Source organism: Sceloporus occidentalis, unplaced genomic scaffold (genome assembly GCF_023333645.1).
Source record: "Sceloporus occidentalis isolate IW3139 unplaced genomic scaffold, rSceOcc1.0.p SCAF_1, whole genome shotgun sequence".
Lineage (NCBI taxonomy): Eukaryota > Metazoa > Chordata > Lepidosauria > Squamata > Phrynosomatidae > Sceloporus > Sceloporus occidentalis.
The window spans coordinates 9285634-9309855 of record NW_028316981.1 but is presented as its reverse complement, the minus strand read 5'-3'; the positions used below and the strand labels follow the sequence as shown (position 1 = coordinate 9309855).

Genomic DNA, 24222 nt, shown 5'->3' with positions numbered 1-24222 from the left:
AGGACATTGAGAAATTGGAGCGTGTCCAAAGGAGGTCGACTAAAATGGTGAAAGGTCTGGAAACCATGTCCTATGAGGAACAACTGAGGGAGCTGGGGATGTTTAGCCTGGAGAAGAGAAGGTTAAGAGGTGATATGATGGCCCTGTTTAAATATTTGAAAGGATGTCATATTGAAGAGGGAGCAAGCTTGTTTTCTGCTGCTCCAGAGACTAGGACCCGGAGCAATGGATGCAAACTACAGGAAAAGAGATTCCACCTCAACATTAGGAGGAACTTCCTGACAGTAAGGGCTGTTCGACAGTGGAACACACTCCCTTGGAGTGTAGTGGAGTCTCCTTCCTTGGAGGTCTTCAAGCAGAGGCTGGATGGCCATCTGTCGGGGATGCTTTGATTGTGATTTCCTGCATGGCAGGGGGTTGGACTGGATGGCCCTTGTGGTCTCTTCCAACTCTACGATTCTATGATTCTAAAACAGTAAAATTAAGGTTTTTATATATCTCTATCTATCTATCTTTACAAGCTGTGAGTATACAGAGGGCTGGCTGTAACTCCCTATATGGAGCTTTATGCTACATGGTTATATTAGATCTGAGCATGTGTGCTAGCAGAAAACAAGGCAAGTCCATTTTTCCAACCTCAGAAGAAGGAAGTGTTCTTTGGTGTTCTTTGAACCAGACTTTGCCATGAAAACCAAGTCTGGGAAGGACACCCACCAACAAAGTGGCTAACCTTATAACAATAGTATGCAAAGGCATCTTGTAGCACCTTGAGACCAACTAAAAAAGAGACTGGCAGCATGAATCTTCATGGCATTGAGTCCAATTCATCATATGCATGATAGACCTTGTCACAATAGGTCTACCAAGCCAGGGACCAGTTGCATGGCAAGCTCATCAGCAGGCTTCCTTATTTAAAATGTAACTATTTAAACTAGTTAACAGGTAATTGTGTTCTTCTTTTGTGGCAATCTCCTCACAGCTCTACAGGATGCCTGTCTGGGATTTGAAGCAACCCCTTAGCAGAAAAACCTGTTTTTATTGTTTTAAAATGGAGGAAGGGGGGGGGGTTCTCCTGGGATGGAGAGGAGACTGTTTGTCTGTTTGTTTCTGATTAAGAATTTTCCTTAACCCCCTCTATTAGTGAGAACCATCTCATAGAAGAAACTGTTTTTTTGTTTCTTCCCTTTAACAGACATCTCTCCTTTGAAAGAAGGAAAAGAGAGGGGAGCCAGCTCTCCTGAGGCTGACTGAGGTTCCCTGTGTTTTATAACAGGGACTTGGACACCCTTTTGCCCCTTAAGTGGAGCTTAGTTGATCACATTAATCCAATATATCTATCACCCCATATGATATGATTTTCTCAAAGATCCTCACTGTGTAAGCATTAGAGATCTGCTGAGAGGAGGGAAGTATCTTCTCCTTGCTTGAGTCACCCTGTTTATTAGACTTTCAATGAATCTGTATTGTTAAAGCTTATGCTCTTACTGAGAAGTGCTAAGGCTGACACCAGTTTGCACAAGGGAGGTAGAACCATATGCTTATCTTATGTCTTAGGCCAGGGGTAGGCAAACTTTTTGAGCCGGGGGCCGGGTTGGTGTCCCTCAGACAACTGGGAGACCGAAGCCAATAAATAAATAAATAAATAACTGTTAGAAAATTTAAATAAAATAATAAAAAATAATTCCTACATACACTGCACACATCATATTTTGAAGTAAAAAACAAAATGGGAACATATACAATATCTAAATAAAGAACAAGAACAAGTAAAGTTAAATAAAGAAACTTAATTCTGTAATAAATAACAATGTTTAATGGGAACTGTGGGCCTGCTTCTGGCTAATGAGATGGTCAAAGTCTGGATCCATATTTGTCACTGCTATTCGTAGCAAGTGATGCAAGTGTTCATCAGTTAGTCTGGATCTGGCTGGTGCTTTCAGATGTTTCATCCAGGAAAAAGTCTGTTCACAGACATAAGTGTTGCCAAAGATGGTTGCCATTTTGAGTGCATGGTTCCTGATATTAGGGTATTTCTCAGAGGGAAGAGATGCATAGAAATTTAGAAGGCTGCTTGACTTGAATGCATCTTTCAGAGGGTCACAACTATGCAGGTCACACAGTTCCATTTGGTAAATTGAATCCGTATTTTCAATGTCAATAGAAAATGGGTTTCGGAAAAGCTGTATGTCCTGTTCATGGAGATGAAGCTCTTTAAATCTAGCTTGGAACTCGCTTTGTAACTTTTCCAGCGACTCCACACATGTTTTTGTTGGGAATGTAACCGATGGTTTTTCTGCTGACAGATTTTGAGTAGTTGGGAAATGGCTGAAATGTCCCTCATTCACTTGTTTGATGAGGAGGCCTAATTTTAGTTCAAATGATTTCACAGATGCATACATATCACAGATGAGCTTCCCCTTTCCTTGAAGTTCCACATTGAGACCATTAAGGAACTCTGTTACATCTGTCAGAAAGGCAAGGTGCCATTTCCATTCTGCATCATTGAGCTCTGGTACTTCTTTGTTTTTGGAAACCAGAAAAGCTGCAATCTCTGGCAGTAAGTCATAGAAACGTCTCAAAACTTTCCCTCGACTCAGCCAACGCACTTCTGTGTGGTAACGAACATCTTCACAGTCAGCATTTTCCTCAGACAGAAATTCCTGAAATTGTCTGTGGTTCAATGCATTAGCTCTAATGAAGTTAACACAAGATACCACAGTTTTCATAACAGAGTCCCACTTCAGTGATTTACTACACAGCGCCTGTTGGTGGATGAGGCAGTGTATGGCTATTGGCTGAGAATGGTTATGTTTTTCCATCTCTTGGTTAATGCGAGAAATTACTCCTCTCTTAGATCCCACCATGCTAGGAGTGCCATCGGTTGTCACACTGGCTAGTTTAGCCCAGTCCAGCTCCAAACCATTAACAGTCCGGCAAATCAATTCATAGATATCTTCTCCTGTTGTGGTCCCTTTGATGCTTTGCAGTGCAGCAAGCTCTTCTGTAACTTCGAAATTGTCATTTATCCCACGAATAAAAATCAGAAGTTGTGCAGAATCATGAATATTGTTACTTTCGTCGAGTGCCAAGGAAAAGTAGGAAAGGTTTTTTGCAGAGTTTTGCAATTGCTGCTTCAAATTGTCTCCCAGTTCTTCAACCCTTCGTGTAATTGTATGTGCTGAAAGACTCACTGTATTAAATACATCGGCCTTTTCTGGGCACATCACTTTGGCAACTCTAAGAAGGCAGTCTTTAACAAATTCTCCCTCCATGAATGATTTGCCAGCAGACGCTATTGCCTGGGCAACTTCATAACTTGCTCGCACGGACACAATGTTTTGCTGCTTCTGGTTCACAAAAATATTTTGCTGGCTTGTCAATGGAGTTTTAAGTCTTGATATTTTATCTTTTCTCACTTGTCCAACGAAACCATCATATGTATCTTTATGATGCGCTTGATAGTGTCGACGCAAATTGTATACCTTGAACACAGCCACTGTACTCTGGCATATCAAGCACACAGCTTTGTCCTTGTGCTCAATGAAAAAGTAATCTTCTGTCCACTGCGGGTTGAATACCCTACATTCCGCGTCGATCTTCCTCTTATCGGCAGCCTTTTTGGACATCTGGCTGGCTGGCTGGCTGGCTGTCCAAATTAAGTACATAATTAATTAATTAGAGAATTATTTAGCTCAAGGAAGTCTATCTTTCTATAAAATCTATTTCCATGATAATGAGCAGAGACTTGAAATGCACTGGGATTCTTCAGAAAACAATTTGGTAAATTTGGGCACAATTTTAGACAAGAACAATAACATATGAAAAACTGGATAAAACTAATGCCTCTTTAGTTCAATCTTCTGTCCCTACTGTGTGTTATGCAGTTTGTCATGGAAAGTCTATCAGAAGGACACAAGTACAGCTAGAATTAAGTCATAATGGATTAAAGTGGCAGAATTCAAAGATACAACCCTAAACCCTGTAATATTTTCTGCTTAGGGACGCCATAAGTTGGAAGCAACTTGAAGGCATCACACACACAAGTCACACTCTCTCAGCCTTCAGCAAACCCAAACCTCATGTGAAGAAAATCAGAGTTGCCCTAAGTTGGGAAAGACTTGAAAGCACACAAAAATAGAGGCAAGTCACACTCTCTCAGCCTCAGGAGAAGACAATGGCAAAGGCAAAAAGTCCCCTCTGAGGTCCAAAACATGAAGCAGAAATAATCCAGTTTGAGAGCGCTTTAACTGCCCTGGCTCAATGCTAGGAAATTCTGGGAACTGTAGTTTCGTGAGACATTTAGCCTCTGTCAGAGAGCTGTGGCACCACAATAAACTACAATTCCCAGGATTCCTTGGCACTAAGCTAAGGCAGTTAAAGTGGCCTCAAAGTGGATTATTTCTGCAAAGTGTGTTTTGGGCCTGAAAGCCCCATGATAGTTTTGCCTGAAGGTCTCTGTAAGTTGGAAATGGAGGCACACAATAATAACAACATGGCAGGAGGCTGCCTCCTCTCTCCTCCGCTTACTCAAAGGAAGGAAGGGTCTTCGCGTGGAGACAGAGTGCTTTTGGGCAAGTCACATTCTCACAGCCTGAGAGGAAGATGCTGGCAATTGGCTTCATTGCTAAATCCTGCCAAAACCACACAGAAAAAGAAACCCACACACCCAGCCCCCCCCAACCCCCAAGGGAGTGCAAATGCTCAGCAGAAAGCAACAGCAGCAGTAGCAACAACAATAATAGCAACTTCTCCCTGCAAGAGGGAATGCTTGAGTTTACTTACCTTTCTGGTGCTGTAGTGTAGACTCAGACACAGATTCTTTTTCTTTCCTCTCCTACTGCACTCTCCACAAACTCCGCACTCTCCACAAACTCCACACTCTCCACAAAGTCCTTGAACTACACACTCTCCACATTCTCCACAAACTCAACACTCTCCGCAATCTCCACAAATTCTGCACTCTCCAAAACTCGTCTAGCACAGCACACCCCAGCTCTATATATAGAGCTAAGGGGCAGAGCTCACTGCAAAAGCGCAGGGCCTTCTGGCGCACAGCCGCTCTGATCCCCAAGCAGCAGGAAAGCTGGGCTGGCGGCACGCAGCCGCTCTGAGCAGTGGGAAGGGCCAGGGTGGCTGCATTTTTTCTAAAATGGCAGCGGCGTGGAAAAAAGCAGCAGGGGTGGCAATCAGCGGCAGGACTGGGCTGAGGCCGGTCCTGTCGCCTCTCCGAGCCAGACCCGGTGTGCAGGCCGTAGATTGCCGACCCCTGTCTTAGGCTCTTCCAGCTAAGGCAAAAAGGCTCTGGCCCTAATGGAGGCAGGGATGGAGGCCCATGAGGAGGGAAGAAAAGTCATCATGTGGCTTTTATACCTAGCCCCCTCCCTTGTTGAATTAGTTTCCAGGCATCTCCTCTGCCCTGGTAAAAAGGAGAGGGGGGTGAGCAGAAACAGCACAACTCAAACCTCATAGGCTAACAGTAATAAAATGAACACCAGAAACAGTTAACCAGTATCTCTTGTAAATCTGAGCCCTCAGACTTGTTGCTGTGGGGGCTCTCCCCTCCTTTATTTGCCCCATCAAGAGAGACTGCTTGGACAGTAGCTTCTTCCAGGCAGTGAGGAAACTGCTCTTAAGTTAGCAGTGACTGAAGACCATTTCTAACCATGGGTAGATAGCTGCATATGGCCTGTAGTGTAGCCCTGGTATTCACAGGGCATTCTGTTTTATTTATGTTTGAAACAGCCCCAATCTGAAACTGGGACTGAGAAACTTACCCCTTTCAACTTCAGACAGGCTTTATAGTAACCTGGCTGCATTATAGAAGCTGGCTTGCTCCTCAACTCCCTTCCCACTTGCATTGGTAGCTGGGAAGGGCAGAGGGGGCTGGTGTGGCACATGGTTCCCCATTTACCTGAGATATGTCTCCCTCCTGAGAAAGGACAATCTCTGATGGAAATGAGAGGCCAAGCGCCCCAACTGCTCTCTTTGAATATCATAGAATCAGAGTTGGAAGAGACCCCCCAGGGCCATCCAGTGTAACCCCATTCTGCCATGCAGGAACTCTCAATCAAAGCACACCAGACCGATGGCCCTCCACCCTCTGTTTAGAAGTGGGTGGCAGAGGCCATGCTCCCTTTGGTGAGGACATGAAGCCATTTTCTGTTTTTCTTGTGGGATGCTCTGTGGCAGCCAAAAAGACTGCTGGGACCTGTATAGCTTCTTTTATAGCTATGGAACCAAGATGGTGACTGTACATGACGGAGGAGGGGCCTTTGCCTCCTTACACACCATCTCATTATAAGAATCAAAAGGGAATGTGCAGGAGCCTTGCCAACACTACTATGTGTTTCTCAGGCTGCAATAGGATCTCCCACACCTGTTGGGATTTTGGGTGGCATTGGGGCCAGAGATAGGAAGGAAGGGGGAGACCAAGAGCTTATCCCCCATCTGCCCTCCTGGCAGAGTTCCAGATCTTATGGTAGGCATAGTGCTTGCAGTGGCAATGGCAGAGGCCTCCTGGCAATGCCTGCCCTGAGCGAGAGCATTAGATCTGGCAAAGGTGCCTTGGTGGCTGCTTAGAGAGGGCCCTGGTACTAACCCCTCCTCCTGTGTCTTATGGCTGGCTTATGTTTATGTTTTTTCTGGAGCATTCGGCTGTTGTACGACTGGCCTTCTAGGGTTAGCTCTATCCATATGGAGTCACCAGAAGGTCTCTCTTTTTATTTCTTGCCTGTTGGAGTGAGTGGGAAGAGCATAACCCAAACTACAGGATGTGGGGCTTTTATCTACTGGGAAATAGCTCTGCAGAACGGGCCGCCAAGAACAATTTGGATTCTTCGATCATAGGCTGCAGTTCCATGAGGGTGGATTTCTAGGAAGAGATGGGTTGCATCAAACAACAGTTGGCAGAAACGTTTTTGCCAATAGTCATGTGGGAAAGGAAGACAGTATTTTGGAAGGCAGGAGTACATCATGGGCTGGTGATATTAGTCAAAGTCAAAGAGAAAACAAGGTAAATAGTAAATAGTGCAAGGACCCAACAGTGGGAGATACACAGGCATTGGGGGGGGGGGACCCATGGTCTTAGTTGTCTCTACACTAATGCACAGTGTGGGAAATAAGCAAGATGAACCTGAACTTCTAGCACAACAAAGCCAGTAAAATTTAAAAGGCATCACTGAAACCTGGTGGGATGAGTCTCATTAATGCAATGTAGGAATAGAGAGGCATAATATTTTCAAGAGAAATAGGCCAAACAGAAAAGGAGGAAGAGTAGCATTATATGTCAGGGATGTTTACACCAGTGAAGAGATCCAGGACTTAAATCCTGAAAGCCAGGTAGAGAGCATCTGGATAACAATTGAAGGGGAAGGAAGCAACAGGAATGTTAATATGGGAGTCTACTACAGACCCCCCAAGTCAGACTGAGGAATTTGATGGTGTATTTCTAGAACAGATGACCACACATTCAGAAAGGAGAGGTGTAGTAAAGATAGGTGATTTCAACTATCCTGATGTTTGCTGGAAGTCATAATCAGCCAAAACCCTGAGGTCTAGCAAATTCTTCACTTGCCTCGAACACAATTTCATTGTCCAAAAGGTGGAAGAGGCAACAAAGGGGTCAGCTATTTTAGATCTGATCCTAACCAAAAAAGATGATGAGGTAAATGGGGTGCAAGTGGTGGTGCGGGTGATCATGTTCTCCTGGACTTTGTTATACAGTGGAAAGGAGAAGCCGGGCATAGTCAGAGACACATGTTCTAGACTTTAGGCGAGCTGTTTTCAATAACCTTAGGGAAACACTGGGGTAACCCATGGTCAGGAATACTAAAGGAGAAGGGAGTTCAGGATGGATGGGAGTTTCTCAAAAGGGAGATACTGAAGGCACCATCTCAAATTGTTCCAACGAGGAACAAAAATGGGAGGTGTCTGAAGAAACCGGGCTGGATGACTAATGAACTTTCAACTGAGCTTAGTTTTAAATAAGAGACGCATAAGAAATGGGAAGTGGGGGAAATCACTAAAGAGGAATTCAAACAAAGGCTAGCAAGTATAGGGGTAAAGTCAGGAAAGCTAAAGCGCAGAATGAACTCAGGCTTGCTAGAGAGGTTAAAGAACAATAAAAAGGGCTTTTTTGTCCATACCAAAAGGAAGAAGAAAATGGTAGGACTACTGCATGAAGAAGATGGAGAAATTGTAACAAGGGAACAGAGAAAAGGCAGAGTTACTCAACATCTTATTTGCCTCAGTCTTCACACAAAAGGAAAAGGGGGCTCAACCTGAGGCAAATGGAGCAGAGGACAGAATAGGGGAACTTCAGCACAGAATAAGTAAGGAGAACTACATCCAAGGATTGAAAGAAGTGGAAAATGTAATCTTGGAGCCATTGGCAATATTCTTTGAGAAATCCTGGAAAACAGGATAAGTCCCAGCAGACTGGAGGAGGACAAATGTTGTCCCCATCTTCAAAAAGGGGGAAAATAGGATCCCAACAATTTTCGTTCAGTTAGTCTGACATCTGACCAGTAGACCAGTAAACCACTCTACTGGTCTGGCAAAACCAAAACTGAAAAACATCTTCCAGGTGTAGGCTTCATGATTAAAAACTCCATTGACTCCAAACTCGAAACCTTAATATACAAATCAATTTAAAAACTATCAGTTCTGGTTGGATATCCAGATCTTAATTAGGGTATTCTATCTCTAAAGAGAATCAGGGGGGTATGCTATCTGAAAAAGATGCGTTGTCAAAGCCTTCTTGGAGGCTTCCAGTGTGGAACATAGCCGGATCTTTTCAGGGAGAGCATTCCAATGAGAAGGAACTGTCGCCGTGTAGGCTCTCTAATAAGTTGTTACTAATTTTACCCTGGGGTATTCAAGTAAATATGTCCCAGATGTTCTGAGGGCGCAGGGGGGATTATGTAGGGAGAGGCGCTCCCTCAAGTAACTCGGGCCCAAGCCATGTAGGGCTTTAAAGGTAACGACCAACACTTTGTATTGCGCACAGAAGCTAATAGGCAGCCAGTGAAGAGATTTTAATATAGGTGTTATATGGTCCGATCTTCGGGTACCCATGACCAATCTGGCTGCAGCATTCTGAACTAACTGAAGCTTCCGAACCTGGTACAAAGATATCCCCATGTAGAGTGCATTACAGAAATCCAAACGAGAGGTTACCAGTGCATTTACTACGGTTTCAAGGTCCCTTCGATCCAGACAGGGACGCAGTTGGTGTTTCAGCCGAAGCTGGTACCAAGCACTCCTGGACATTGCATCTACTTGAGATGATAATTGTAGAGATGAGTCCAGGAGTACTCCCAAACTGTGAACTTTATCCTTTAGGGGGAGCTTAACCCCGTCGAGGATAGGGTGACAAATTTCCCTATCTGGATTCGGGGTGCCTATCATGAGTACCTCTGTTTTCTCTGGATTCAGCCTGAGTTTGTTTTTCCTCATCCAGCCCATTACTGACTCCAGACAGGAGTCCAGAGGAGAGGTGCCTTCCTTAGTCACTGTTTCAGTCGGAGACATGGAGAGATAGATCTGGGTGCCATCAGCGTACTGATAACACCGAACTCTATGCTTCCGGATGATCTCTCCCAGTGGCTTCATGTAAATATTAAATAGCATAGGGGATAGAATGGCGCCCTGAGGAACGTCAGATGTCAGCTCCCTTTTATGAGAGCAACTATCCCCCAGCCTAACCGACTGGGACCTTCCCGAGAGGTAGGACCGGAACCACTGGAGTGCAGTGCACCCGATACCTAACTCTCCCAGGCGTTCCAGAAGGATACCATGGTCGATGGTATCGACCAATGCTGTCCACACTCATGGCATTTAAATGGCTTCTCTCTTGTGTGAGTTGCTATATGATGAGCGAGATGTGTCTTCCGACTGAGACTTTTTGGACAACCCAAGCATTTAAATGGTTTCTCACCTACGTGAGTTTTTTGATGACAAATGAGGTGTTTTTTCCAAATGAAACCCCTTCCAGTTCCAGAAATTTTACCTTTCTGATAAGGATGAGTGATCCTCCAATTCTTTTTAATATCAGTTTTTCTTTTCTTCTCATTTAACTGGTTGCACTGGTCTCTTTGCAACAATGCTTGGCATGTTTCTTCTTCATACTTATTCAGTCGGCCATCATTGCCTGGAAGAAAGAAAGTACTGCTAAGAACTCCAGAAAGAAATGGAAGCAACTGTGAATACCACTTAGAGCAGACAAGTATAAAACCTCAGCCATGAAAATCCATTGAGTGACCTTGGGCAAGTCATACTCTCTCAGCCTCAGAGGATGTCAATGGCAAACCCCCTCTGAAGAAACTGATGGCCAGTAATAAATTTGAGGTAGGCCAACTACCGGCGCAGTCTGGAGGAAAATTACCCAGCTACAGCCAAAAACGATATTCACACCAAAGTACAAACTTAAGTCTACACACACTCAAAGCAGAAAAGCTCCAGCCATAGCTCACAGCCAACCAAACATTTCCAACTGCCAACTGAACTCTGGGGCATACAGACTGGCAAGAAACACCGGCATTGGCTTGGAGTAGGGGCATGGTGACCACTCCCCCTGACTCTGCCCCAATGCCAGCGTCACGCCACCCGCAGGCAGGCAGAATCACGCAATTTCTGCGGCGCAGCATTTAAACACACTGTGCAGAAGAAACAACGAAAAGCTGTTGTCACACCAGCAAACCCAACTTTTTGCCAGCTTCAAAAGGCACAGTTTTTTACCACTTCTTTTGGAGCCAGCAAAATGCCAGATCAGGGCTGCAGTACACCTTATTAATCTAAATGAATTTAAGTCTCCGGGACCAGATGAACTACATCCAAGGGTATTAAAAGAACTGGCAAATGTAATATCGGAGCCATTGGCAATCATATTTGAAAACTCCTGGAGAACAGGAGAGATCCCAGCTGACTGGAGGAGGGCAAACGTTGTCCCCATCTTCAAAAAGGGGAAAAAAGAGGATCCCAACAATTATCGTCCAGTTAGTCTGACATCAATACCAGGAAAGATTCTGGAGCAGATCATTAAACAGAGAGTCTGTGAACATCTAGAAGGCAATGCCATAATCACAAAAAGTCAACATGGGTTTCAGAGAAACAAGTCATGCCAGACAAACCTAATCTCTTTCTTTGATAAAATTACCAGCTTGGTAGATGAAGGGAATGCTGTGGATATAGTATATCTTGATTTCAGTAAGGCCTTTGACAAGGTTTCCCATGACATTCTTGCAAACAAGCTTGTAAAATGTGGGCTAGACAAAGGAACTGTTAAATGGATCTGTAATTGGTTGACCGGCCGAACCCAAAGGGTGCTCAACAATGGCTCCTTTTCATCCTGGAGAGAAGTGACCAGTGGGGTCCCACAGGGCTCTGTCCTGGGCCCAGTGCTATTCAACATCTTTATCAATGACCTGGATGACAGAATTGGGAGCATACTTATCAAATTTGCAGATGACACCAAATTAGGAGGAATAGCTAATACCCCAGAGGACAGGATCAAGATTCAAAATGACCTGAATAGACTAGAAAGCTGGGCCAAAGCTAACAAAATGAAATTCAACACAGAGAAATGTAAGGTATTGCACTTAGGGCGGAAAAATAAAATGCACAGATATAGGATGGGTGACACCTGGCTGAATGAAACTACGTGTGAAAGGGATCTAGGAGTCCAAGTAGACCACAAGTTGAACATGAGTGAACAGTGTGATGCGGCAGCTAAAAAGGCCAATGCTATTTTAGGCTGCATCAATAGAAGTATAGTGTCTAGATCAAGAGAAGTAATAGTGCCACTGTATTCTGCTCTGGTCAGGCCCCACCTAGAATATTGTGTCCAGTTCTGGGCACCACAATTCAGAAAGGACATTGAGAAACTGGAGCGTGTCCAAAGGAGGGCGACAAAAATGGTGAAGGGTCTGGAAACCATGCCCTATGAGGAACGACTTAGGGAGCTGGGGATGTTTAGCCTGGAGAAAAGAAGGTTAAGAGGTGATATGATAGCCCTGTTTAAATATTTGAAAGGATGTCATATTGAAGAGGGAGCAAGCTTGTTCTCTGCTGCTCCAGAGAACAGGACCCGGAACAATGGATGCAAGCTACAGGAAAAGAGATTCCACCTGAACATTAGGAGGAACTTCCTGACAGTAAGGGCTGTTCGACAGTGGAATGCACTTCCTCGGAGGGTGATAGAGTCTCCTTCCTTGAAGGTCTTTAAACAGAGGCTGGATGGCCATCCGTCAGGGATGCTTTGATTTGGATTTCCTGCATGGCAGGGGGTTGGACTGGATGGCCCTAGTGGTCTCTTCCAACTCTATGATTCTATGATTCTATGATTCTACACAGTTGCTACAGCCCTGATCCAGTGCTCAAAGGGATGGTGGTAAGTCGCTCCTTTGGGGCTGTCTGTTTCACCCCTCTGCCAATCAAAATTATTTTTCTGTTGTCTAAAGTCATATTACACCAACAATCCCCTGCAAAATATTTTGATATCACATCTTATTTACATTATACATAATAGAAAACACAAATACATAGTTTACATACAGTTACTTTTTTTAGTATGTACAGTTCAGTGCAGTTTTCACTAAGCCAAGCATGGTCACCATTTCCTCATGCTTTTGTATAGGTAATGTGCTTTGGTGAATATGCCAGTCATGTTTCTCTCAGATGCACAGTACTCAAGTCTTGTGACACTTTCATATACACTCGGCCCCCGGGTTACGAAAATAATCCGTTCCGGCGCCATTTTCGTAACCCGGAAGTCTTCGTAACCCGAGAAAGCCATAGGCGCTAATGCAGAGAAGCCGCGATTTGGTGCGAAATAGCGCCAAAAAGCACCAAAAGGTTATTCGTAACCCGGAATAACCTTCGTAACCCGGAAATATTTTTTATTTTTTTTTTTCTTCGTAACCCGGAAATTTCGTATCCCGGCGCGTTCGTAACCCGAGGTAAGAGTGTACCATTCGTCTGACGTTTGTATACCTGACACTTATGTACTTTGCCCTGCTCTTTAGGTTCTCAGCCTCTGCCATAGCAATGCATGCCTGAGAATCTTCAAGCACCTTCATGCCCTTCATTTTTCTCCTAGGTCTTGCAACAACTGCCTAAACTGCCCTGCCTCACCAGCTAATTCTGACAGAACTGCAAACTCTGCCTCTGCAGTGGAAAGTGCCACACTAGTCTGCTTCCTACTCCTCCATACTACTACATTATCAGCATGTTTGACTACCATTCCACTAACAGATTTCCTGTCACCTTCCTCTGAAAAAGAGCTGTCTGCACAACACTCTAGTTCAGCATCACTCTTTGCAATCTTAAGGCACAGCTCCCGTGTACCCTTCACCATTTTGGTCACCCTCCTTTGGACACGCTCCAGTTTCTCAACATCCTTTTTAAATTGTGGTGCCCAGAACTGGACACAATATTTCAGGTGGGGCCTGACCAGAGCAGAATAGGATGGCACTATTACTTCCCTTGATCTAGACACTATACTTTTATTGATGCAGCCTAAAATCACATTGGCCTTGTTAGCTGCCGCATCACACTGTTGACTCATGTTCAATTTGTGGTCTACTTGAAAGGGATCTGAGAGTCCAAGAGTCTGGAAGTCATGTCCTATGAGGAACAACTTAGGGAGCTGGGGATGTTTAGCCTGGAGAAGAGAAGATTAAGAGGTGATAGGATAGCCCTGTTTAAATATTTGAAGGGATGTCACTGAGGAGGGAGCTAGCTTGTTTTCTGTTGCTCCAGAGACTAGGACCTGGAGCAATGGATGCAAGCTACAGGAAAAGAGATTCCAGCTCAACGTTAGGAGGAACCTCTTGACAGTAAGGGCTGTTCGACAGTGGAACAAACTCCCTCGGTGTGCAGTGGAGTCTCCTTCCTTGGAGGTTTTTAAACAGAAGCTGGATGGCCATCTGTCGGGGATGCTTTGATTTGGATTTCCTGCATGACAGGACTAGATGGCCGTTGTGGTGTCTTCCAACTGTATGATTCTATGGTCCTATGATCTTAGAATATTAAGTAGACAAGGTGAGTTTTTGGTCGCCTATATTGAAGATATTGGCATGTATTGCGAAACCCGGAAGGACAACATGAAGAACTTGGAGCAAGTGCTTGAGGGAATTAGGATGACTGGTCTTACAATCAAAGTTCCAAAATGTCATGCTAGACGAAGGAACTGTTAAATGGATCTGTAATTGGTTGACCGGCCAAACGCAAAGGGTGCTCAACAATGGCTCCTTTTCATCCTGGAGAGAAGTGACCAGTGGGGTCCCACAGGGCTCTGTCCTGGGCCCAGTGCTATTCAACATCTTTATCAATGACCTGGATGACAGAATTGGGAGCATACTTATCAAATTTGCAGATGACACCAAATTAGGGGGAATAGCTAATACCCCATTGGACAGGATCAAGATTCAAAATGACCTGAATAGACTAGAAAGCTGGGCCAAAGCTAACAAAATGAAATTCAACACAGAGAAATGTAAGGTATTGCACTTAGGGCGGAAAAATAAAATGCACAGATATAGGATGGGTGACACCTGGCTGAATGAAACTACGTGTGAAAGGGATCTGGGAGTCCAAGTAGACCACAAGTTGAACATGAGTGAACAGTGTGATGCGGCGGCTAAAACGGCCAAGGCTATTTTAGGCTGCATCAATAGAAGTATAGTGTCTAGATCAAGAGAAGTAATAGTGCCACTGTATTCTGATTTGGTCAGGCCCCACCTAGAATATTGTGTCCAGTTCTCGGCGCCACAATTCAGAAAGGACATTGAGAAACTGGAGCATGTCCAAAGGAGGGCGACAAAAATGGTGAAGGGTCTGGAAACCATGCCCTATGAGGAACGACTTAGGGAGCTAGGGATGTTTAGCCTTGAGAAAAGAAGGTTAAGAGGTGATATGATGGCCCTGTTTAAATATTTGAAAGGATGTCATATTGAAGAGGGAGCAAGCTTGTATTGTGTTGCTCCAGAGAACAGGACCCGGAACAATGGATGCAAGCTACAGGAGAAGAGGTTCCACCTGAACATTAGGAGGAACTTCCTGACAGTAAGGGCTGTTCGACAGTGGAATGAACTCCCTCGGAGGGTGATAGAGTCTCCTTCCTTGGAGGTCTTTAAACCGAGGCTGGATGGCCATCTGTCAGGGATGCTTTGATTTGGATTTCCTGCATGGCAGGGGGTTGGACTGGATGGCCCTAGTGGTCTCTTCCAACTCTATGATTCTATGAAGACACTCCCTCAGAGAGTGGTGGAGTCTCCTTCCTTGGAGGCCTTTAAACTCAGGCTGAATGGCCATCTGTTGGGTATGCTTTGATTGAGAGTTCCTGCATGGCAGGGGGTTGGACTAGATGGCCGTTGTGGTGTCTTCCAACTGTATGATTCTATGGTGCTATGATTCTAGAATATTAAGTAGACAAGGTGAGTTTTTGGTTGCCTATATTGAAGATATTGGCATGTATTGCCAAACCTGGAAGGACAACATGAAGAACCTGGAGCAAGTGCGTGAGGGAATTAGGATGACTGGTCTTACAATCAAAGTTCCAAAATGTCATGTGGGAAAGACAGAAATTACGTATTTGTGATACATTGTAGGAAGCAACCACCTAAACCCTGAATTAGGATGACTGGTTTAAGGTGGGCACTGATGGTTTATTTATTTATTTATTTGTTCTATTTTTATCCTGCCTTTCTCTCAAAGTGGGACCCAAGGTGGCTAACAACAAATATAACACACAGCAATTAAAATGGTACAATAAAAAATGTCAAAAAATAAAAAAATTACAAATATAGATTTTAAAACCTACAATGTTAAAATTAATCTAAAACCAACCCTCTCATCCCACAATAAAACCAAGCCTTCCAGATCTTTAAAAGCCTGTTTAAATAAAAATGTCTTTGCCTGCCTGCGAAAGGCCAACCGTGAGGGGCTGTGAGGCTTGGTGGGGTATTACAGGGCATGTATTCCTAATTTCACTACCTAGCTGTGCCACTGTCAAAGCTGACCAAAAAAAGTTACCCTGTCAAGGTAAATTGGACAATTTCTTCTCAGGGAGCTTTTGTAGGTACAGTGGACCTGGACCTAGACCTAGAATCTGGTCCAGACACACACACACACACACACACTACCACATAAGGTGAATAACGCATATGCTCGAGCACCATTCATTGTATTGTAGCGTGGCTTCAGTCTAAGATGAAAGTCGTTTATAATACGTCTGCATATAGTGTGGGCGCATTGTACAGGTACAGATGGGCAGCAGCATCCTGTCATGTTTGTGAGTAAATGTTGTTGCCGCAGGAGAAACATCTGGCCACAATGAAGGAGCGCTCAGCAATGGTCTGGGCTTTATAGAAATTGAAATCTTATCTATGGGAAGGTTTGTGTTATGAACAGACCATTCACCCCTGTGTTAGTTGAATCACATTAAAGATAAAAATGGGAAACTACTACAATGGAGTCTCTTTCTCCAAGATTTTGATTTCAATAGGCAACATATTTAAACTCAAAAAAATGTTGCAGCTGATGCACTCTCTAGGCAACCCAAAGAGGGAATGAAGATAAGTACTGATGTGTAATGAAAAACATTTGAATGAATAAGTATATCCATGGATGGTACAAGAGGAGAGTGATGGAGTTCCAAGGGTAATGTTAAGAAAGGAATTTGGGTAAGTTATTGAATCGTTAAAACTCTTTCCTCTTTGTTGAGATTTCTTTAGGAGACCTAAATCATTGCTGTACAGAGAATGATTTCCAAGGGGGGAAGTGTGAAGGAGACCCTTTGGAACATCTGCCTGGCAAGCAGCAATCAAACTTGACAGGAATGGTTTGTAGATAAAACGTCCAATCTATTCCAGTGGAAGCATATGGGAAAGGTAAGTACTCTGTGAAGAGAAAATCTGTCAGTTTAAAGAGGAGAGTTAGCAGAGAGAAACCTCAGAGAGAGGTTGAAGAGAGGTCTGAGCCACCAGCTTCAGATGGGAGGGGCTGGGATTGTGTGTGGTGATAGTAGATTCAGAGGAAATATTACCTGAAAGGGATACTATTTGTTATATAATAGGCTAGTGATCTAAAACTTGATATAACTAAAGGGTTATTGAGTTAGAACTTGATAAAGAGATATTATTATTGATATAACAAAGGTTACAGTTTGTTTTCATATAATCACTAATACTAATATTATCTCTGTGTTAAATTATTCAGAAACACACTACCAACTACAACATCCTATTTGGACACTGAAATAAACACCACAGTTCCAATACCTTTAAAAGAGTCATTTAGGGTAATGTAACCTTTACTCACAGAAAGTCTCCAAATTAAATGACAAAAAACGTTAACCAGGAAAGTCTGGTACTTGTAAATATGCAATTTATGGATATTCACAAGTATATGACTTTCCTGGTTAGTCTTTTTTATGCCTAGACCTCTGACACAAAGAGGTGTCTGGTGATTGTAGGTAGGAGATAATGCTGAGGAAAAGACAGGAGCAGGGCTTTTTATTAAGGTAAGACTGACAACTAGTTTAAGGAGGAATAAGAGATTGTAAGTTGTCACTCTAAGTTGGAAATGACTTGAAGGCACAGGAAGAACAATGGAGCCCAGGAGAATACCTTTTTGAATTAGGTTTTGATTAATATCTCAGTTGAAGATGCACTGTAATGCTGATTCTCCATTGAAACTAACTAGCTCTTTCCTCCATACCAGGACTTGGCTTTCTTCTTCTCTTTCAAGGAAAGGCTGGGCAAGTGATGGCAGCCACTTCTTTCATGTCCTCCCTTCACTGAAACATTATGCCTTTCTATCTTTTGAGGATTCAATGAGAGCAAAGGGACTTAGATACCTAGTGGGACAAGAAAGCAAGGTGTGGCTGCTTTCTCCTTCTGCCTTCTCACTTGCCCTTAAACAATCCTGTCATTTTAAGAGTGGCTAGATGGGGCCACAGCGACAGTTGCAAAAGGCAGATCAGGCCCTTGGAGGGGATACTGCTAGTGGGACTCCCAACATCCCATTCAATGGTCCACGTTTAGGAGTCTCGGGGTTACTCTACAGCACTTGTCAGCTGTTCAACCACAAGAAAGAGGGAGCCTTACCTAGAGAGAACAGGATCCGCAGATTCTCCTCCATCACTTCCCGATGAAGGGCCCTTTGGCCTGGGTCCAGCAGGGCCCACTCCTCCTCCTTGAAATACACAGCCACATCCTCAAAGGTCACCTGATGAAACAGAATCATATTGCTTCAGACTGATCAAGGAAACTGAACTCCTTACAGAATGCCACCCCTAGGCCCCTTAAAGTGTCATGTTTGATGGAAACAATGAAGGGGAAAACAAGATTCTGTGGGGACCAGAGAGCAGTCAAAGGAAGAGGAGCGCTTAGTCCACCCTTTTCTTGGCTCACTTGAGATCCTGTTCCCCACCTGGTCTAGTCTTGCAGAATCTGTTCTGAGTCCATCAGGATGAAGAGATGTGCTTATACATATAGGTCCAGTTCTTATTCCACCTCCTGGGAGGAACAGAGAAGGAAAGAGAATGTTGTTAAACCTTCTGTATTCTTCCTCCTTCAAGGCTCTATGTGTGTGCACAAAAAGAACTAGGAAGTCAGCATAGAATCACAGTAATTCTGAACTCGGCATGGGGAACAAATACCTGTTAATAAATATATGCAAAGCAAGTAGGCAAGCATCCCATAGCAAATTAAACAGCCTCAAAACTGTTAACAAACGTGAAGGACCAAAATTTAGTTGAGAAGAGAACAGAGAGGAGTTGAAAGAAGTCCTGGTGCCTGGTTCTTCCCTGCATAGAGAAGAGAGAGGACTGAAGGTGGACTCTGGAGCTTTCTGATAATGAGGACATCATCCCAATAAAGCAGCCCTTCCATTCACCTTTTCTCCCTGATGAACATACATAGGTATACATCAGGTAATCAAGCAGATTTGTTTCTAGGCATTATTGTATAAATATGTGCATAAGTCAACCACATGTATAAATCAAGGGCAGGGTTTGGGATATTTTGGTATGACCTGTGTACAAGTTAAGCATAAAGCGTAGGGGCATGTAACACACGACATAAAAGACTTAAGCAAAGGAAAAAGATGCCTAAAAGCTTTAAAATTTCCAGCAGGCATAACTGTTCTTGCTCACCCTAAAGGCTGGCTGGATGAGGAAGGAACTACAGTAAATTTTGGCTGTATAATGTGGAGCAGATGGCTACGAAAATGTGCCCATGCCAAATTGCCTGTAAGGGCAAGATTTAAGATACAGTAATATCTCCTATCAAAAAAAGGAACAATCCCCTTCTCTAATCTCTTGGAGATCCTTTGAGGGGAAGAACTGAAGAGGTCAATAGCTTCTATGCTTCTTATGATCTCCATTTTGATAGCCAGACATACAGATCGCTGCACTTTTAAAATATACAAGGGGACCTCGTGAAGCTAGCTTATCTCCCTTTTCTTTGTTTTGCTGGTCACACAGGATCAATAAGAGAACCTGGTGGAAGCTGCCATTTAGCTTGCTTTCTGGAGGCAAGCATGCACCACTACAATAGGACAGGCTAGTAAAGAATTCCACTCATTCCCACATCAAACTTTATTGCATTGTTTTCTGCAGACATGCTAACTTTACTTGATATTGAAAGTCTATAGTTCTCCTTCAATATCCTCTCAGTGCCAATGTTGCTTTAAAAACCTAGTTACACAGAGGATTAGAAGAAAAAGGCAGGCTGGATAGGCATAAAAAGTCCATTAAAAACAGGGGTAGGTAACCTTTTTGAGCCGGGGGGCCGGGTTGCTGTCCCTCAGGCGACTGGGGGTCCGAAGCCGGGGGTTGGAGTTTCCACCCTCTGGGGTCGGGGCCGCGTGCCAGGGGTGGAGCTTCCATCATCTGGGGCGGGGCCGCATGCCGGGGGCGGAGATTCCACCCTCCGGCGGCCAGGCCTCCCCATTTTTGGCACCCCCGACGCGGCCCTAGGCACCGTCAGAGGCCGGCATAAAAGCCAGTGGGGGCCGCCAGCTTTTTCCGTCGCTGGGGCCCTCCAAGAAGGCTCCAGTGGCCGATGCGGGCCTCTGGGAGGCCCTATTGCCATTGCCGGGGCCCTCTTGGAGGGCGCCAGTGACGGCAACGGGCCTCTCAGAGGCCCGCTGCCGGAGCCCTGTTTGAGGGCTCCAGCGGCCGCATCGGGCCTCTCAGGGCCCGCAGAAGTTGCGCAAGACTTCGCGTCTAGGCGACACGGGGTGGTTGTGCGAGATTTCACCGCCATTTTGCAAAAAATGGCGGCGACCGGGAGCAGCGAAAGCCACAATCGGTGGCGGGGGCGGCAGGGGCAGGAGGTAAGGCCTCCGCGGGCCGGAGGTTACCGTCCCCTGATTTAAAATATACTTCAGTCAGAGACTTTGTTAACTGAGACATGCATCTAATTTCAAAGTGCTGGTTAGGCTATATAAAATGGTTCAAGTGCTGTAAGCCATAAAGCCCAGATATTTCAGACGTAAATCAAGCAGGAAACTAGACTCTTAGTCCTTACTTATTGAGGAGGACCTTCCTTCTCTGTCCTGCATGATCCACTTGGGATGATGCCCTTGACTGGATTCAGAAAGATACTTCTTTACCTCAGGCATCTCTTCTGCAAACAAGTCCTGCAGCAGAGAAGAATTATGAAAAGAAAAGAGGACAAGGTGTTATGGTACGTCATCTTTACTTTAGATGCTTTCCAGAAAAAAGCTGGTATGGGATGCCTAGCTTTATATGATGACAATGATGATTTCATTCATTTGTATCCTTTTGGGAGGGGACAGGGTTTGACAGGGGTTTACAGTAACTAGGACAAGTACAAAAAAACACAAATATAAATATATACACAAATAATATTTTTAAAATAATGTATTGAATTGAAACTATCAAAAGAGAATATAAGACAAGAATTAAACAACAGAAAAGCACCACACTAAAAGTGATTTCACTAAGTTTTCAGAAAGCTCTTTTCATCTGCGAGGGACTCAGTCTAACCTCCCCAGAAAAGGCGATCCAGATCCCAAGGGCAGCCACTGAGAGTGCTCTATCCCTCGTTCCCATAAGATATGACCATGAGGAAGGTGGAGCACACTCATATGGGAGAATATAGCCTGAACCAAAGCCAGGAGAGCTTACCAGCAATGGGTCTTAAACTGTGGGGTGGTGCCCAATTGGGGCTTAAGACTTGAGGCCCTGATCCTTCCTCCTCCTCCTCTTCTCAAACTTTTTTATGAGCAAAATTTAAACATACCTCAAGTTAAATATTGCATTTACTTAAAGCTGTTCAAATTTGAATAATATTATTTCCTTATGAAAAATTAATGCATGAAAATACATGAATGTGAGAATGAAAATGCACATGCTAAATAAGCCAAATATTTTTATTGATATGCAATAAAACCCGCAACCCGAGTACGTACAGAGTATGTACAAAATGGCGGCACCCTGTTCACATGGGCACTGCCTCCACATGGGTTTATGTCACTGGCACAGCCTTTACATGGCCGTGCCAGCAACACAATTGAGAAAGGGGCCCTTTCCCCGCCGCTGTTGGGTGTCCTTGGGGCATAAAGCCCCATGGGCACCCCTTTCCAGGCCGTGGGGAAGCGGCCATGGGGAAGCTGCCACTATACCAGCTGAGTCCCCGATCTGTTGGGGAAAGGGGCGGGTACAGACTGCCGCAAATGGGCGGTCTGTAAACTGCCTACAATTCCCAGAATTCCTTAGAACTAAAACGAGGGAGTGAAAGTGGTCTCAAGTTAGATTATTTCTGCAGTATGTACTGGACCTAAACCTGGCTGCAAACTGTGTCTTCTGGGGATAGGCAATCCCATTCAACACAGGCTGTATCCCTACTCCTTGATCTGCTTTTGACTGACCAGCAGGGCATCTTTCTTGACTGTTTTAAGATAGCTTAAACATCCCTTTTAAAAAACGGTTATGGCCCCTCAAAATGACCGGAATGTAATGAGCTCACCTGCTCCTCTTTCGGCTTTTTCTCCTCTGCCTGGCTCAGGAGGAAGGCCTCTGCCAAGGCTACTGCTTGGGAGGTTGTCTCCGCTCCACACTCTCGAACCCAGCTCCCCATCTCTGGGGGAAGGACGGCCAGGAACTGCTCCAGGATCACCAGGTCCATCATCTCAGCCTTGGTGTGTCTCTCTGGCTTCAGCCATTGGCAGCAGAGATTGTGGAGCTGGCTGCAAACCTTTCGGGGCTCTAAAGCCTCCTCCTGGAAGACAAACTGCCTGAAGTGCTGGCGCTGGACCTCAGAACTGAGCATCTTCTCCTCCAAGCTCCTCTGCGTGGCTCCTATGGAAAGACGCAAGCCTCTTCTCTTCTGTCCTTAGACTGACCAGAGTGAAATTCTCTCCTAATTTATGGCAGACTTAGTTCGCCATCAGTGCAGCTGGGCATCTTCCCAGATGGCAGAGAAGCTCATTCCTCTTTTACTGGATTCTGTCTCAGGGGAAATTACTGGGGACACCAAGGCCTACAAAGAGAACAAGACATCATGTGAATGTGCTGCTCTAAAGACTCTCTTGAGAAGGTGATGTTTTACAGCCAAATCCAAACTGAAAAGTGCTTCTTGCCTCTGTAAAGAAAGGTCCAAAATACGCTACATAAATAATCCAATATGAGAGTGGTTTAAGTGCACTGGCTCAGTGTGAGGGAATTGGGGGAACCGTAGTTTCCAATGCCCTTCCCTCCCTAACATTTCCCTGCCTCCTCCTCCTCCTCCTCCTCTTTGGGCTTCTTCCCTTTCCCTCCTTTCAGCCTTTCTTTCTCTCTGAGGCAGAAAAGGCAATGCTGCTCTCTTCAACCTTCCCTCTCTGCCTCCAAGGCCTCCTTTTGGTGCTTGAAGTGGAGGAGGAGGAAGAGGCCCAAGGGACGGTTGTTCCCAAGGGCCTTCCTCCCTGGAAGAGGAGCTGAATCTGCTGCCTGAGGCAGGCGCTTCATCCACTCCAAGAGTGGGGGCCCTTTCTCCTCCTCCTCTTCCTCCTTTCCTTCCTTCTCTCTGGGTCTCTCTGGAGGGAGGGGGCTCCAAAAGGAAGGAAGCCAGGGAGGAAGACCCACGGAAGCAGCTGCAGCAGGGCCCTGCCTCCCTTGCTTCTTCTCCCTGGCCACCCTCGCAGGGCTGTTGTGGGGCTCATTTCAGGAGAAAGGGAAGGAGGGCCATGGAACCCCAAAAAAGCCCAGTCCCCAGGGATCCTCTGGAGGGGAGAGAGGGGCCAACACATCAAAAAAACAGGTCCCTTCCCTCCCTCCCTGGCCTCCCTGGCAGGGCTGTTGTGGGGCTCCTTTGCTGGGAAAGAGGAAGAAGAGGGCCATGGAGCCCAAAGGAGCCTGGTCCCAAGGGATTCTCTCTTGGGGGAGGGAGGGGTCTCCTTCCTTCCTTCCTTGCAGCCTCCCTCTCGCTCCCTCCCTAACATTTCCCTGCCTTCTTTGCCTCTTTTGGGCTCCCTTTCCTTCCTTTCAGCCCTTCTTTCTCTCTGAGGCAGAAAAGGCGATGCTGCTCTCTTCAGCCTTCCCTCTCTGCCTCCAAGGCCTCCTCTTTTGGTGCCTGAAGCGGAAGAGGCCCAAGGGCCTTCGTCCCTGGAAGGAGCCTTTGCTGCCTGAGGCAGGGGCTTCATCCTGACCCGGGGGAGGGAACCCTTTCTCCTCCTCCTCCCTTCCTTCTCTCTGGCTCTGACTCTCTCTGGAGAGAGGGAAGGGAAGGGGGCTCAAATGGAGGGAATCCCTGGAGAAAGACCCACGGAAGCAGCAGCAGCAGGGCCTTGTCTACCTGCCTGCCTGCCTTCCTTCCCTCCCTGGCCTCCCTCGCAGGGCTGTTGTGGGGCTCCTTTTAGGAGGAAGGGAAGGGAAGGGGACCATGGAGCCGCCAAGGAGCCCAGTCCCGAGGGGTTCCCTGAAGGGAGGCAGCAGAGAGGCCTCCTTCCTTCCTTCCTTCCGCCCCGAAGCCCACCGACAAGCCTTGCCTCGAAGACCGGGCGCCTCCTTCCTTTCTCCCGCTGCTCACTCTTCAGGACTCAGGAGAGAGAAGCCAGCCCTCCGCCTTGGCCCCGCCCCTTCCGGCCGGGTCAGGGTCAGCGAGAGAGCGCTCCTAGAGCGGCGCTGCGGGGAAACCGGAAGGAGGGACCGTCTAGGCAGATGGTCTCGGTTTCCTCCTGGAGGACCAGCCTTGGGATGCTGGGTCCCTTCAA

The 24222-nt window shown here is 45.5% G+C and overlaps 1 protein-coding gene across 3 annotated transcripts; it reads right to left on the bottom strand.

The window, feature by feature from the left end:
- Nucleotides 1–1803: 1803 nt before the first annotated feature.
- On the bottom strand, nucleotides 1804–24075 carry LOC149320643 (EPM2A-interacting protein 1-like). Of its 3 annotated transcripts, none has more exons than XM_089503277.1 (7): nucleotides 23998–24075; nucleotides 21999–22511; nucleotides 20535–20646; nucleotides 18433–18518; nucleotides 18108–18228; nucleotides 10010–10150; nucleotides 1804–3646 (listed from the first exon to the last, which is right to left on the bottom strand). In XM_089503277.1, the coding sequence occupies exons 2-7, from the start codon at nucleotides 22299–22301 to the stop codon at nucleotides 1812–1814; spliced, it is 2598 nt and encodes an 865-aa protein (XP_089359403.1). In that variant the 5' UTR covers nucleotides 22302–22511; nucleotides 23998–24075; the 3' UTR covers nucleotides 1804–1811. The 3 variants fall into 3 exon arrangements, with proteins under 3 accessions (XP_089359403.1, XP_089359404.1, XP_089359405.1); XM_089503278.1 differs by having other exon boundaries at nucleotides 23985–24069; XM_089503279.1 differs by lacking the exons at nucleotides 1804–3646; nucleotides 10010–10150 and adding an exon at nucleotides 15321–15413.
- Between the last annotated feature and the right edge of the window lie 147 nt (nucleotides 24076–24222).

Coding starts and splice junctions, on each gene's coding strand:
- LOC149320643 (XM_089503277.1), bottom strand. CDS start 22,301: ATGCTCAGTTCTGAGGTCCAGCGCCAGCACTTCAGGCAGTTTGTCTTC. Junction 18,229..18,432: donor ATTCTGCAAGACTAGACCAG/GTGGGGAACAGG, acceptor CTGTTTCATCAG/GTGACCTTTGAGGATGTGGC. Junction 3,647..10,009: donor CACTCATCCTTATCAGAAAG/GTAAAATTTCTG, acceptor TAATTTGGACAG/CCAGCCAGCCAGCCAGCCAG.